General features: G+C 51.6%; 1 protein-coding gene across 1 annotated transcript; it reads right to left on the reverse strand.

Moving 5' to 3' along the window:
• Positions 1–922: 922 nt before the first annotated feature.
• RABIF (RAB interacting factor) lies at positions 923–9,238 on the reverse strand. Its single transcript, XM_012929825.2, has 2 exons — positions 8,977–9,238; positions 923–3,258 (listed from the first exon to the last, which is right to left on the reverse strand). The coding sequence occupies exons 1-2, from the start codon at positions 9,100–9,102 to the stop codon at positions 3,013–3,015; spliced, it is 372 nt and encodes a 123-aa protein (XP_012785279.2). The 5' UTR covers positions 9,103–9,238; the 3' UTR covers positions 923–3,012.
• Positions 9,239–15,691: the final 6,453 nt, after the last annotated feature.

Consider the following 15,691-nt stretch of genomic DNA (forward strand, 5'->3'; position numbering starts at 1 on the left):
TCACTCCCCAAGTGAGTGCAACAGCCGGTGCTGCGCTGATCCAAAGCCAGGAGCCAGGAACTTCTTTCAGGTCTCCCACACAGGTACAGGGTCCCAAGGCTTTGGGCCGTCCTTGACTGCTTTCCCAGGCCACAAGTAGGAAGCTGGATGGGAAGTGGAGCTCCCAGGATTAGAACAGGTGCCCATATGGGATCCCAGCCCTTTCAAGGCAAGGACTTTAGCTGCTAGGCCACTGCACTGGGCCCAGAAGTATCCATTTGTTACATTACCTGAACAGCCTACCCACAGCTCAGTGACTGATGTATGAGAAGGCAGCACAGCACCGTCTATCTTGGGCCAAGAATGGTGACCTAGTGGCTAAATCCTCTCCCTGCATGTGCTGGGATCCCATATGGACACCAGGTTGTGTACCAGCTGCTCCACTTCCCATCCAGCTCCCTGCCTCTGGCCTGGGGAAGCAGTTGAGGATGGCCCAAAGTCTTGGGATCCCGTACCGAACTAGGAAATCTAGAAGAATTTCCTGGCTTTGGATCAGTTGAGTTCCAGCTGTTGCAGTCACTTGGGGAGTGAATCAGCAATGGAAGATCTTTCTGTCTTTCTCTCTGTAAAAATCTGACTTTCCAATAAAAAACAAACAAGCTTTTGCACTATAGCAAGTCAGTTTTGTATAAGGAGTTAGGACTTGGCTAAAACTGGTTACTCTCCTTGACAATAACTGTGGGTTTGCACACTCAGAGTGGTCAGCCTGGGGCCCTCTGCCACTTGTGGCACACAGACACACGTATATACACTCCTGTGCCAAGGGCCTGCTGCATGGGAGCTGTGGACAGCGACGTCCTATTCCAGCACCCACTGGGTGACTGGTTCTTTAGCTGACCTAAACCCCAAGGTCTGGCTTTCTTCCTGAAGGTACATGAATCAATTCTCCACTGTCGAGATGCCTTTATTTTTTTTAAATCCAAGTGACAGGCAGAAGAGCAACTCAGTATAAATGACCAATTAAGTATATAAAAATCACATGAGAAAGAAAACGAAAATTAAAATAATGAGATAAGATATATATATATATATATATATTTTTTTCTGGTTAAAGTGGGAAAGCATTAAAAAAAAGACAATAAATACCCAGTGTTAGTAAAGGGTTCAGAGAATTGAGTGCTGGGGGAGGGGAAGTGTGCAGTTCCAGGGATGATCTGTGTCATACATGGTAAAGCCGTTCAACAGGCAGTCCTGGGGCTCTACCTAGCACCGCACCCCTAGGAGCCGACTGGAACGAAGGTACAGATTCAGGTACCAGGCTGCACGGGACATTGCTGTCTGCTAAGAAACTGGAGGCCGCCAAGGATTGTGAAATAAGTTGCAGGAGCACACAGGAACATTGGCAACACTGTGATGCCTGCCTGAGGGATTACGGACAAGTTACAGAGACCAGTGGCAGGGTTTCCAGTGTGTTCGAGGACACACTGGACGTGTTTCTGCAGACACACGCACTGGAGCCTTCAGAGGAGTGCACGCTGCACCTCATGGCTCATCTCGGGACGGCCCATGTGGCAGTGAACTTCCATACTGACTTTAAAGTTTCTCTGCAATGAACATGTATAACTTTTGTGATTACAAAGGGAAAGATGAACATGTATAACTTTTGTGATTACAAAAGGAAAGTTTGAGCCTGATTCCAAGAAATGCTTAGCTTGCGTTTCAGTTTGTTAGGGGGCGGGGAAGGTGAGGGGAGAGCGCAGAGACATCCACTTGGTGTTTGTTCCTCCAACCCGAGATGTTGTTCTGCAGCTGTGAGCAACATGGGCTCCCGGCTACCATGTGGCAGGCACAGTTCTCTCCTCCACTGGAGCTCTGGGGTGCTGGTGGGGGGACTGTAGAACTGGTCAGGCTCTGTTCCCAGGGGAGTGGGGAGCCCCTGGAAGGCTCTGCGGGCGAAGGGAGGATGAAGCAGGCAAAGGGAGGGAGCAGGGCCCGGGGTCGCACTCAGTCCTGCCTTCCAGCTCAAGCCTTGTGGACCTGAGAGGGCTGTGAATCTGCTCACTCACATCCTTGCTGAGAGGTGGGAAAGACGAGAGGACAGGCCAGCTGCGGTGGAACTGAGGGCAATGGTTAGAGCACGCCCATGGCTAGGCAGCTGTGGTGGTCTGACAGCACACTTGTGTTCTCAGGTGGTCCAGAGATTCCAGCTGAATTGAGATGCAGTCTGGTGGGTTTGGTGAACGATGGTGTACCCCCCTTAGTGAACCTCTTTCCTGGGATCAGGAGAAAAAAGGTACCTGACCAGATGACACAAGCTTACACAGTCACCTACAGTTTGGCATGGCCTAGTCAAATCCCACACCCCTACCTGTGTCCTGGAGACACAGGCAAACAGCTGGGGCTGGGCGGTCCTCAGGGCGCCTGCTCGGGCTGCGGGGAGAAGAGCCAGTCTGCAGAGGACGCCCTAGCAAGCTGAAAGGTAAGGGCCACCTCTGCATGATCAAACGCTGCAGACATGCCTCACTGATGCATGTCACCTGGTGTGCCCCTCCTGAAAGGCTTAGACGCCTGCACCTGTGAATGTTCCAGAACATAAACTACTGTAGACAGGTGGTTAGGCTTACAACAAAGTTCCTTTCCAATCAGCGAGGGTTTTCTTGAGATAGACATAGGTGGGGTTTTAACCACTAGCACGTGAGCACCTTTGGTTACATGTTGCTGAGGATGCTTATGTACAGCAGGCAAAACAGGGAGGGAGGGAGGTCAAGCAGGGCGAAGGCAGAAAGGGGGACAGGGGACTTGGGTGGTGCTGAGACAGGGTCTCTGCAAGGACGAGGCGGGGAGGGGCACGCGGCAGACTCAGCAGGATGCATGCACCTGAGGCTTCCAGGAGGCGGTGACCCTTTGGTGTGTGGAAGTGGGGCCAGCAGCTGCATGAGGAGAGAAGGCAACAGACGTCACGTCAGGGCCACTGCCAGTTCCCACGAGCAGCAACTTTTACGGCTGGGACACAGCTGAGTCTCCGCCCCTCCGTCACTCATGGGAAACCCGCTCCAAGGCCACATAGAAGCTGTTCTTGTCATCGAGGCAGTGCCAGCCGATTGGTCCGATTTCACAGTCCGCGCAGACCAGGAACTTGATGTTGCCCACGTCGTTGGTGAAGCCCACATTCTCAAACATGAACATGTCCTCGACCAGCCAGTGCTCCTGCAGGAGGTCACCCTCGGGGTCACTGCCCTCAGCCAGCGCTGGCTTCTTCCTCATGGAGGGTAGGAAGAGCTGCAGGGGAGAGAGCGAGAACAGAGATGGGCTGGCCGGGCACCGTTACTGCTGCCCGCCCCAACTCTGCTGTGCCATTTGGAATGGGCCATGGAAAGGGACCTGCTAGTGAAGTGTCCAGGAGAAGACCAGCTTGTTGTTGCTGCTGGTCCCTCAAGAGAGGCAGCAGCTGGCTGATGTGGTCACCTGGCTTCCAGCTGCCTCACCATGGCCCATGTGGTGCGATGGCTAACGCCTCTGGTAGGCATTCGTTGCACTGTACCACACTGTGTAAGTCAGCTTTGCCCTCAGCCCTTTTTTTTTTTTAAAAATAATATACTGACTTGTTTGAAAGGCAGAGTTACACACAGAGAGAAAAGATACCAAGACATCTCCCACCTGCCAGTTCCCTCCCCAAATGACTGCAACAGCTGGGCTGAGTCAGGCCAAATCCAGAAGCCAAGGAACTCCATCCAGGTTGGCCATGTGGGCGGCAGGGACCCCAGCACCTCAGCATAGTCCACTGTCTTCCCAGTCACATAAGCAGGGAGCTTGATGGGAAGCTGAGCAGGACCCAACGGGCATGCCAACACGGGCTGCTGGTGTTGGCAAGCGGAAGCTTAACATGCTGCACCTCAACACCAGTTCCTGCCGTCAGCTCTGGGCACAACCAGCCCAGATTACCTTATCAGCAGGGTTTCTCTAACCCAGCTAGTGCAACGAGCTCTTCCTACTGTACGCTTGCCCCTTACCAGGCTTTACGGAAATACACCTAGCAACTAAGCCACACATGCTCAGGTGCATAGCTCAGTGCATGCAGACACATACATGCGGTGCTGAACTTAGTGCTGTAATGACGATAATGCACACAGGCATCACCTCTAAGACTTCAGGCCACACCCACTGCTTTACTCATTTCTGACATGACTGGAAGGAGTTGGTGTCCCTGGCAGGCGGCTCCTTTACCTAGAGATGCAGCTCCTGAAAGCAGGGAGCTGCCTTTCCTGGGTTATTTCTGCATCACTTACAATAGAATCTGGATTGTAGCTGGCAGTGCCAACATCCCATATGGGCTTCTTCACTACCAATCCAGCTTCCTGCTTCTGGCTTGGGAAAGCAGTAGATGATGGCCTAAGTTCTTGGGACCCTGCACTCACATGTGAGACATGGAGGAACTCAGATCAACTCAAATCTAGTTATTACAGGCATTTGAGGAAGTAAACAAGAAGGTGGAAGAATCTGTCCCTCCCTTTTCTCTGCAAATCTGCCTTTCTGAGTCAAAACAATTTTTTTTAAAGATTTATTTTATTACAAAGTCAGATACACAGAGAGGAAGAGAGACAGAGAGGAAGATCTTCCATCCGATGGTTCACTCCCCAAGTGGCCGCAATGGCCGATGCTGAGCCAATACGAAGGCAGGAGCCAGGAGCCTCTTTCGGGTCTCCCACGTGGGTGGATGGTCCCAAAGTTTTGGGCCATCCTCGACTGCCCTCCCAGGCCACAAGCAGAGAGCTGGATGGGATGTGGAGCTGCCAGGATATGAACTGGTGCCTGTATGGGATCACAGCACATGCAAGGCAAGGACTTTAGCTTCTAGCTACCATAGCAGGCCTCTCAGATTCTATTTAAAAAATTGTTTTTACAGGCCTGGCACGATAGTGTAGTGCCTTGCACACGCTGGGATCCCATATGATTGCCATTTCTAATCCTGGCAGCCCTGCTTCCCATCCAGCTCCCTGCTTGTGGCCTGGGAAAGCAGTTGAGGACGGCCCAAAGTCTTGGGACCCTGCACCCAGTGGGAGACCTGGAAGAAGCTCCTGGCTTTGGATCAGCTTAACTCTGACTGTTGCAGCCACCTGGGGAGTGAGCCAGCGGCTGGAAGATCTTTCTCTGTGTCTCTTCTTCTCTCTGTAAATCTGACTTTGTAATAAAAAGAAATAAATTTTTTTTAGATTTATTTTATTTTTATTGCAAAGTTAGATATACAGAGAGGAGGAGAGACAGAGGAAGATCTTCTGTCCGATGATTCACTTCCCAAGTGAATGCAACAGCTGGTGCTGAGCCGATCCAAAGCCAGTAGCCAGGAACCTCCTCCTGGTTTCCCACACGGGTGCAGGTTCCCAAAGCATTGGGCCGTCCTCCACTGCTTTCCCAGCCACAAGCAGGGAACTGGATGGGAAGTGGAGCTGCTGGGATTAGAACCGGCGCCCATATGGGATCCAGGCGCTTTCAAGGCGAGGACTTAAGCTGCTAGGCCACTGCGCAGGACCCCAGAATAAATAAATCTTAGAAAGAAAAATAGAACCTCGTTCAGGAAGAACTGGCAGAAAACACAAATATTTGTTGAGAACAAAAAAACAGGCTGTCTAGGTTCACCAGTGTTAAGAATAAACTCACTGCAGATTACAAAAAGGAGACTCTCATTTGTCAATGTGGAGTGTCAAACCCAAGGATCCTCGCACCCTCCCAGTCACAGACAGCTACTGAGACACACACAACTGCTTTATTTCCCTAGCGGTCATGGACATGCTTACAGCTGCCCCATACCATTGCAAAATACACCTGTGAAGATACCAGCCCTGAGTTCCTCGCCGTGGCCGCTGTCCCGTCACTGACCTCCTGCCTTGTGACCCATTTTCCACGCCTCTCAGACTCTAAAAGTGACCTGGTTTCACAGAAGCGCCTCCTCAGGCTGGCCTGGCACAGCAATGTTGAAAACAATTTACAAACTGGATTGACAGCCTAAGGAAAGCAAAAGCTGGGAGGGAGGCAGCAGATGAGGGACTCCAGCACCCACCTTCCCCCACTCTCCCTTTTCAGACCCAGCTCCGGCCAGGCCCAGGCATCTGGGGGAGTGAACCAGTGGACAGGAGATTTCTGTTTTGTAACTCAATCAGAAAAAGGAAAAGAAGCTGCCCTTGGTCAATGCCCTCCGCTCTAGATTCAGCTGCTGTGAGTTTGTGTTCGGTGGCTGGACAGGCAGTCCGGCCTGCCTTCAGCACCTGCTCACCAAGCGATGCCTCCTTGCCCTCTGTCTCCACCGGAACCATGCTCTTGCTGAGGACACGACTGCTGCACATTCTCCGCGGCATCCGGAGTGGGATCCAGGGGCCTCCAGCTCCCTAATGACCACTCCTGTCTCCTCTCTGCACCCGGGAGTCCTCATCTGGGCAAGCTCCAGCTGCTCCTCTCATCCTCCAAGTACCTGGCTCAGCTCTCCTGCTGGGCTCCCATCCTGTCCCATTTCTGGGGATTATCTCCTGCCCCAACTGCCCTGTTTGTCTCTCTTCTACACTTGATATCCAGCCAGGCTGGACCATACTTTCTCACAATGCTGAAACCTCACCCTGCCTTTCCTGGGTTTGCTTGCAATTTCCTCCACCACAAACTCCAGCTGAGACGCAGTGGGTGAAACCAACAGCCTGTGACCCGAGCATGCCATACAAGCTCCAGTTCAAGTCCTAACTGCTGTACTTCCAATTCAGCTCCCTGCTAATGAACCTGGGAAAGCAGCAGAAGATGGCCCAAGTGCTTGGGCCCCTGCACCAACATAGGAGATTAGGATGGAATGCCTGGCCTTGGCTTCATCTAGTCCCAGGTGCTGTGGCCATTTGGGAAGTGATCTAACACATAAAAAATCTCTCTCTTTTTCTTTTCCTGTTTCTGTAACTCTAGCAAGTAGATAACAAATTAAAAAAAAAATTATGAGAAGCGCTTGACTCCAAGGAAATGAATACTATACTTGAAACCTATCGTGCAACATAAAAAGGACACAGATCACACACCATGCAGACTGCAGTAATGGTGCAATAAAATTTATTGGTCTGCTGGAACCATGGCAACCCACTATTTACACTGTGGACTCTCAGCTTTCATTAGCAGTCTGTCTAAATCCACCTAAGTTCTCATGTCAGTGCAGCCCAGGTGGACAGGGCACAAGGAAGTATCACTAAATACTCCAGTGATCCCCTTGGGTCAGCTGGGATGAGGGCAGTGCATGTTTTGTAGTCTGTAGGCTGGGGTTTGTCTACTTGGGAGCTGCCGATATTGGGGGCTGGGGGATTCTCCGCTGCGGGCAACTGCCCTGTGCCGCACAGGACGCTAGATGGCATTCCTGGCTCCACATCCTTGATGCTGGCAGCACCCACTAGATTTTTTCACCTACTTGAAAGTCAGAGAGAGAGACAAATAGGAAAAAAGAGAGATTTCCACCTGCTGCTTCACTCAACTGCCCTCAACAGCAAGGGCTAGACAAGACTTAAGCCAGAAGCCCAGAGCTCCATCCAGGTCTCCCACAAGCACTTGGGCCTACATACACCTGCTGCCTTCCAGGATGCCTTAGCAGGCCTTGAACCTGAACCAATACACCAATACGGGATGGGAGTGTCCCAGGAGATGGTTGGGCGTGCTGCACCAGTACTTAAGTGCTTTCTTTTTTAAAGATATATTTATTTTTATTGGAAAGGCAGATTTATGCAGATAAGGAGAGATAGCAAGAAAGATCTTCCATCTACTAGTTCACTCCCCGAGTAGCTGCAATAGTTGGAGCTGAGCCAATCCGAAGCCAGGAGCCAGGAGCCTGTTCTGGGTCTCCCACATGAGTGCGGAGTCCCAAGGTTTGTGGCCCATCCCAGGCCACAGGCAGGGAGCTGGATGGGAAGTGGAGCAGCCGGGATACAAACCGGTGCCCATATGGGATCCTGGCATGTGCAAGGTGAGGATGTAGCCACTAGGCTACTGTGCCAGGCCCATACTTTGTGCTTTCACACCAATCTTCTCCTTCATCTTCATCTTGCAAAATGAGTAACCTGAAGCCCACAGGCCTCGATGAGATCAGGGCTCCGTTCTGTGCTGCTTGAACTCCAAGAGCGGCACTCTTTCCGGTCCGTGGTAACCACGGACTTGGCCAGAACTCGACCTCCCAACCTTGGAGAGCTTACTGAGAACAGAAGGAGCCTCCTCATCCTCTTCCCAGGAAGTCACCACTACTCGCCAGGACAAAGACGATGCAGTTCTTTTGGCTCTCATACTGGACACTGCATCTCATCCAAAACAGAGCAACGACTTGCATGCTTTCAGAAGTAACTTTATACCCCACTGCCAGCAGCAGTGCTGTGGTGACACCCTCCCAGCTGCTCTCAGCTTCCAATTCAGCTCCCTGCCAATCCTCGCAAGCAGCAGAGGATGGTCCAAAGCGCTTGGGCGTCTGCACCCATGTAGCAGACCCAGGCCGAGACCCCGACCGGTCTGGCCCAGTTCTGGACATTACTACCACCGGGGAGTGCACCAGCAGATGGAAGATCTCTGCCACTGTTTCCAATAAATAGATGGTATGAAAAATAATTCTAAGGAACATGGCTGACATGACATCTTGCACTTCCCAGTGAGTAAACTAAAAACAGCAAAATAAATTTTTTCCGATTTTCTCAGTTGGGGTGATGGCAGTGGAGAGGGCAGCACTAAGAGGTCCCTCCTGCGCACGGACCAACATCCTCGCGGCGCGTGTGGCGCTGGCCGGGGCCCGGTAGCCACCGGAGGGCCGGGCTGGAACCCAGGAACGCCACGGCGGCCAGCTCTCCCGGGGAGGCGGGGCCTGGAGCTGGGGGGCGGGGCCCCACTGGGCGGGTCCTATCCCGGGGCGGGGTCTCCGGAAATCGCAGAGCCGGTAAGAGACTCCGGCCGCTTCGGCCACCAAGGGAAGGGCGTGCGGCTGTGGACGCCTCCAACGTGCCTCCCTACCTGTCGGCGGGAGAAGAGAGCGGTTCCTGGCTGCAGCACCCGGGAGCCACAACGCTGGCACAGCACCGCCTTCCGGTTCCGGCCCTCGGCTGACACTAACTCGCTCAGCTGCTCCGCGGGTTCCATCGCCGCTGCCGCCACAGCCTGTGCCCCGACTGCGCAGGCGCCGTCCCCGCTCGCTCTTCCGGACTGCGCGGGCGCAGGGGCGGGGCCGGCCACGCCCACTGCGTCGGCCTCCCTTGGCCGCGCCGGCACCACTGCGCAAGCGCGGCTGCTGCCTGCTGGCGTGGGGATGGCAAGGCTTTGTGACACGGTTAATCCTCTCGGCCATCTGACCACCGGACTTCCCTTATTATTAAAACCTAGTAAGCCGTTCAGGATGACCTCCACCCTTGAGACTTGAATTGGGGACATTACTGGGGACCTTGTGAAAGAATTTGAGGCCAACTCAACTGCATTAGCTTCTCCTTAAGGAAACGACTGGAGAGGAGTGGATCTTCGCGGATACGCCGGGCCTCTGGTCTAACGATAGTGCCCATTTACTGTACGCCAGAGCATCATGCGCTATGGTGATTAGGAACTTGTTGAATTATCAGACGTTTTCTGGGCTCGGCAGCGTGGCCTGGTGGCTAAGGTCCTCGCCTTGATCCCATATGGCCGCTGGTTCTAATCCCGGCAGCTCCACTTCCTCTCTATCTCTCCTCCTCTCAGTATATCTGACTTTGTAATAAAAATAAAATAAATTAAAAAAAAGATAAGATTTATTCATTTAAAAAAAAAAGTTTTCTTCAGGACTAGCGATCTTATACAAGGCAGGTTAAGCTCAGCAAGGGCCCAGGCGCAACCCTGAACCTCGTTCCATCTGATTGGTCGTCACACCCCCAGTTGTTCCAGTGCAGCAGGTCGTGGCTTTCCTCAAAGGCACACAGGAGCAGCATATGAGGGCAAGCTAAGTCGTAGGATCGCCGTCTAACTGACCCAAAACTCCCATTTGCACGGTTTCCTCTGAATTCCGTGGTTAGTAACACGTTAAGCACTGAGAATAGGATTGGCGTGCTGTGCTTGAGAACACAGCCTCGAGGGCAGACTCAGCCTAGCGGCATGTGACAATCAATGAGTAGATCTGTCATGGCAATTAGAAAGGGTTTTACCAAGGAGACATCTGAATTAGGCATCAGGAAGAGGAGGATTGAAGAAAAGCAGCATCTTTCACAAGCACAGTACATGCATGAACCAAGGTGAGAGATGACTTAGGAATGGCTAGACCACTGTGCCTGGCACACATTACAGTTGGAAGGAAAAGCAAGATCAGAAAGGCCGACTGGGTCTAACTCGCCATGCGGCCAAAGTCTTGTAATCTGAGCTTTATAACCTGGGCAATTGAAATACATGGAATTCTGGGCTAGAACTGTGCATGTTTACTGAACATCTGTATTTCTTAAATTATTTTTATTTATTTTTCAATGGAAAGTCAGATTTACTGAGAGAAGACATAAAGATCTTTCATCCTTTGGTTCACTCCCCAAGTAGCTGCAACGGCTGGAGCTGAGCCAATCCGAAGGCAGGAGCCAGGAGCTCCCTCTGGGTCCCAAGGCCCTTGGCTATCAACTGCTTTCTCAGGCCACAAGCAGGAAGCTGGAAGGGGAGTAGAGTAGCCGGGATACAAACAGGCACCCATATGGGATTCCTGCACAAGCAAGGCAAGGACTGTAGCCACTAGGCTACCATGCTGGGCCCCAACAAATAATTTTTAAAATTTATTTTTATTGGAAAGGCAGATTTTATATAGAAGAGACAGAAAGACCTTTCACCCACCGGTTCATTCCCTAAATGGCTGGAACTGAGCTGGAACCAAAGAGAGGAGCCAGGAGGCTTCCTCCAGGTCTCCCACACGGGTGCAGAGTATCAAGGCTTTGGGCCATCCTCTACTGCTTTCCCAGGGCAAAAGCAGGGAGCTGGATGGAAAGTGCACCAGCCAGGACTAGAACCCATATGAAATGCCAGTGCTTCAAGGTGGAGTATCCGGTTGAGACACAATACCAGACCCTCTCTAAAATAATTTTTGTAAAGATTTCAAAGGGAGATTAAGAGAAAGATTTTCCCTCTGCGGGTTCACTTCTCAAATGCCCACAAATGCCAGCACTGGTCTAGGGGTCCAGAACTCCATCTGGGCTTCCATGTCGGTGGTGAGGTCCCAAGTATCCGGGCCATCCACTGCTTCCTCAGGCACGTTAGAGTAAAAGTGCAGGCAGCCAGGACTGGAACCAATGCTCTGATATGGGATGCTGGCATTGCAGAAGGCAGCTCAGTTGGCAATACCAGCCCCTGAATAACCTTTTTTAAAAAGTTTATTGGAATGGGCCCGGCGGCGTGGCCAAGTGGCTTAAGTCCTCGCCTTGAACGCACAAGGATCCCATATGGGCGTCGGTTCTAATCCCGGCAGCTCCACTTCCCACCCAGCTCCTGCTTGTAGCCTGGGAAAGCAGTCAAGGATGGCCCAGAGCACAGGGACCCTGCACCCGCGTGGGAGACCCGGAAGAGTTTCCAGGTTCCTGGCATCGGCTTGGCGCGCACCGGCCTATTGCGGCTCACTTGGGGAGTGAATCATCGGACGGAAGATATTCCTGTCTTTCCTCCTCTCTGTATATCTGACTTTGTAATAAAATAAATGAATCTTTTTAAAAAAAAGTTTTTTGGAATGGCAAAGTGACCCTCACATGTTCACAGTGAAAAGGACAAATTCAGAGCCAGTGCTGGGCTAGGTTGAAGCCAGGAGCCTGACACTCAATGGAAGTCTTCTGTGTTTGGCAGGAACTTGAGTACTGATTCATCATCGGCTACCTCCCACGGTGCATGCAAGTCGGAAGATGGATTGAAGCAGAGGCAGGAATTGATCCCAGGCACTGATATGGGATCTGGGTGTCCCAAGCGGTAGCTTAACCTGCTATACCACACTGCCTGAGCAGGGTGTGAGGAGGCTTATTTCAGTCCAGCCAACAGATAAAAGCCTGAACCGTTTAAAAGCATAAAGACTGGGCCCGGTGTGGTGGCCTAGCAGCTAAAGTCCTCGCCTTGAACGCGCCAGGATCCCATATGGGCACCGGTTCTAATCCCAGCAGCTCCACTTCCCATCCAGCTCCCTGCTTGTGGCCTGGGAAAGCAGTCAAGGACGGCCCAATTCTTTGGGACCCTGCACCCGCGTGGGAGACCTGGAGGAGGTTCCTGGTTCCTGGCTTCGGATCGGCGCAGCACCGGCTGTTGCGGTAACTTGGGGAGTGAATCATCGGACGGAGGATCTTCCTCTCTATACACCTCTCTGTAAATAAATCTAAAAGATTTATTTATTTTTATTACAGAGTCAGGTGTACAGAGAGGAGAAGAGACAGAGAAGAAGATCCTCCATCCAATGATTCACTCCCCAAGTGAGCACAATGGCTGGTGATGTGCCAATCTGAAGCCAGGAGCCAGGCACTTCCTCCAGGTCTCCACGTGGGTGCAGGGTCCCAAGGCCTTGGGCCGTCCTCGCCTGCTTTCCCAGGGCACAAGCAGGGAGCTGGGTGGGAAGTGGAGCTGCCGGGATTAGAACCGGAGGCCATATGAGATCCCGGCGTGTTCAAGGCGAGGACTTTAGCCTCTAGGCCACGCCGCTAGGCCCAAAATAGATAATTTTTTTTTTTAAACATATATTTTTATTGCATTTCCTTTTTTAAAAAACTAATTACATTGCATTATGTGATACATTTTTTTATGCACTGGGATTCCCCCCGCCCCTCCCAGAACCCTCCCCCCACGGTGGATTGCTCCACCTTGTTGCATTTCCATAGTTCAAATTCAGTTGACATTCTTTCATTGGAGGTACAAAATAGATAAATCTTAAAAAAAAGCATAAAGACTGAAGACTGAAGACATGGCGATGGATTGGAACAACTAATGATAAAATAATGAGGACTTAGAAACTTACTGGATGCCGGGACACCCTAACTGGGTTGAGGTTCCCACCAAGGGTGCGTATGTTGGAATGGGGGCTGTGTTCTATCTCGGAAACAGTTGTAGTCTCCTTTGGCACTAGTGTGGGCTGGGAATGGATGCACCAGGCCAGTTCAGACCCCAACACCATCTGGTGTCCTGGAGAACCAGAGTAGATGTGGGACTGACTAGGCTGGGTCTTAACCCCCTACTGAGCCATGTGTGAGCTGTATGTGGGTATGGATGAGCCATGGCTGGGCTGAAACATCCAACAACAAGAACCAGAATGGGGTGAAAGCCAGCCAGGAAAAGCCACTGTTCCTGCTAGGACAGGAGGTGAACTGAGTAGGGCTGGTTCAAGGACCCCCTGGTATGTGCAAAATCTGACATTGGGAGGGGTTCTGATGGAGGAGCCTGGGCAACTCCTCTGGCAGGACACAGTCCCTGCAGGCAAGCGCAAGAAGCATGATAGGAAACAGCCCAGAATAGGCCATGGAAAGTTTCCCACTGGCATACATTCGGCATGGGTCAGGGGCAGACCAGGCTGAATCAGTTCATGTCATCCACTGGCAAATCCGAACACCAGAACAGGGTGTGGGATGAGCCGGGTTTGGTCGCGACAAAACCAGTGCACAATATGGAATGCTAGGGTGAGGTTGCCTGTACTGGATCTGACTGCAGCACGCAACCAGCACGTGCGAGATCCAGGAAGGGAGGGGCAAGCCGGCGGGGGGATTAAGGGGCTGGTCCCCTCGCTGGACAGCTACTCCCACTGGAGAGCTTGGACTGCGATGGGGACAGACCAGACTAAGCAAGGCTGCAACACCTGTGCGCCTCTTGTGGACTAGACCAGGGAAAAGCCAGACTGGGCTGATTATTCCTGCTGGTGCAAGCATAAATTAGAGTGGGTGAGGGATGTTTGGGCTTAGCCGCAGCATCAGCTGGCAGAAGCTGGCACTGGGGACTAATTCTGTCAAGTCAAACCACAGAACCAGCTAGAGTGCATAAACCGGGACTGAGAGAGACCTGGGAGGGAAATAGTGGGTTCCTCCCCTCTTGGGTCACTACTCCCGCGGGAGGGCATGAAAACTAGGATGGGGGCTGGGGTGGCTAGACAGAGAGGCACTCAACAACATCGGTGAGGGCTGTATAGTTGAGTTGGTTAGATGGAACTAAGCTTTAATACCCACTGACAAGTACAAGAGCCAAATGGGATGGGGGACAGACTGGACTAGTCTGCTATACATACTGGCAAACCAGGGTAGGGGGCGGGCCTGGTGGGGGTTATTGTGGGTCGCCCCGACTAGGCTGCAGCTCTCACTGGATGATTTAAGGGCCGAGTATGTGCTGGGCAGAACCAGACTGGACTGCAACACCCATTGGTTCCAGTGGAAGTCAGGACTGAAAACAGAACCAACCCAGCAATTGCAACCACCAGCTGATCAGGGTGATGGACTGTGCCGGGCCCTGTGCTTGCTAGAACATACAAGAATCTAGTCTGGGAATACCTCAAGGTTTCTTTGGAGATCTCCCCACTTGAACTGCTGGACTCAGAACCCTAGCCAAGAAAAGACAGAAGAAAGAACAAGTCAATCAACCACCTCAGCTATATGCTGGCAGCGAAATACTGGGCAAGTGAAGACCCTATGATGGACTGTGTCAATCAGTGGACGACCTCATCGAGCGAAACTGGCAGCGATTCATAACTGGAGAACTATTAAAACCACTTAAGCAAGGATCTCAGAGCATGCCCCACATCCGGGACTTGGGGTGGGTGGGAAACTGGGTGGGGCTTCTCCTCAATATCCCCCTTTACCTCAGATACATGATGGAAACAATATGGAAATAATAGTATTACCCACTTCCCTATACCCCCTGAACCTTTTTTTTACTGTAATTAACTATGTAAAGATTGTCAACAAGAATACAATAAAAAAATAAAATAAAATAAAAAATAAATCTTAAAAAAAAAAAAAAAGAACCTTACTTGATGCCTGTGTTGTCAGGGGGATGACACAGATAAACAACAGCTTTCCTGGGAGAGGTAACTAAGTGGTTGCCTGCTGTGTGGCTGGAAAAACAGGAGGAAACACCAAATCAGGGGAATCTGTGCGCACATGACGGTGCCCAAGAAGGGAACAGAGAAAAGTGTTGATGAGTTTTCTGTGGTGATTTTGCTGCAAAATATTGTGGCTGCAGATTGCAACTGTTTATAAATTTGGCCTGAAACTCAGAATTGGCACTGAGCACAGCCTGGGGGCTCTCTCTGCACCCTATTGCTTTAGTCAGCCTTGGCTCTCTTCCTGAGGGAGAGGGAATCCTATGTGGTGCAGGCACACTCCGCTGTTACAGGGAGACTGGCAGGCTTCAGCAGTGGGGGCTGCTCCTGCTCTCTGCTGTGGGAGCATCTCTGCAGTTCCACTGCAGGCCTTCTCTGGGACAGCTGTCTATGTCACAAGCCGCAAGTCGAAGTAAACAGAAAAAAAATATTAGGTTAATGGAAACTCTACAATTCAAATAGGTACTAAATGAGCTTAAGATTTCCTCTTTGACATTTCCTTTGGTTTTCCAGTCAATTCCATGGGCAAGAGGAGCCAGTGAATATGGCATGTTCAGATAAATGTGATGAGAATCTGCACACGGTGAAGTGGCTCCCTCTTACCTGCAGCTAGGACTGGAGTAGGGTAGCAAATGCTCCAGGGGAACAGACTGAAGAGGTGGGACCTTCAGCTGACTCCTATGCCTGGTC

Source organism: Ochotona princeps, chromosome 10 (genome assembly GCF_030435755.1).
Source record: "Ochotona princeps isolate mOchPri1 chromosome 10, mOchPri1.hap1, whole genome shotgun sequence".
NCBI classification, from domain to species: Eukaryota; Metazoa; Chordata; class Mammalia; order Lagomorpha; family Ochotonidae; genus Ochotona; species Ochotona princeps.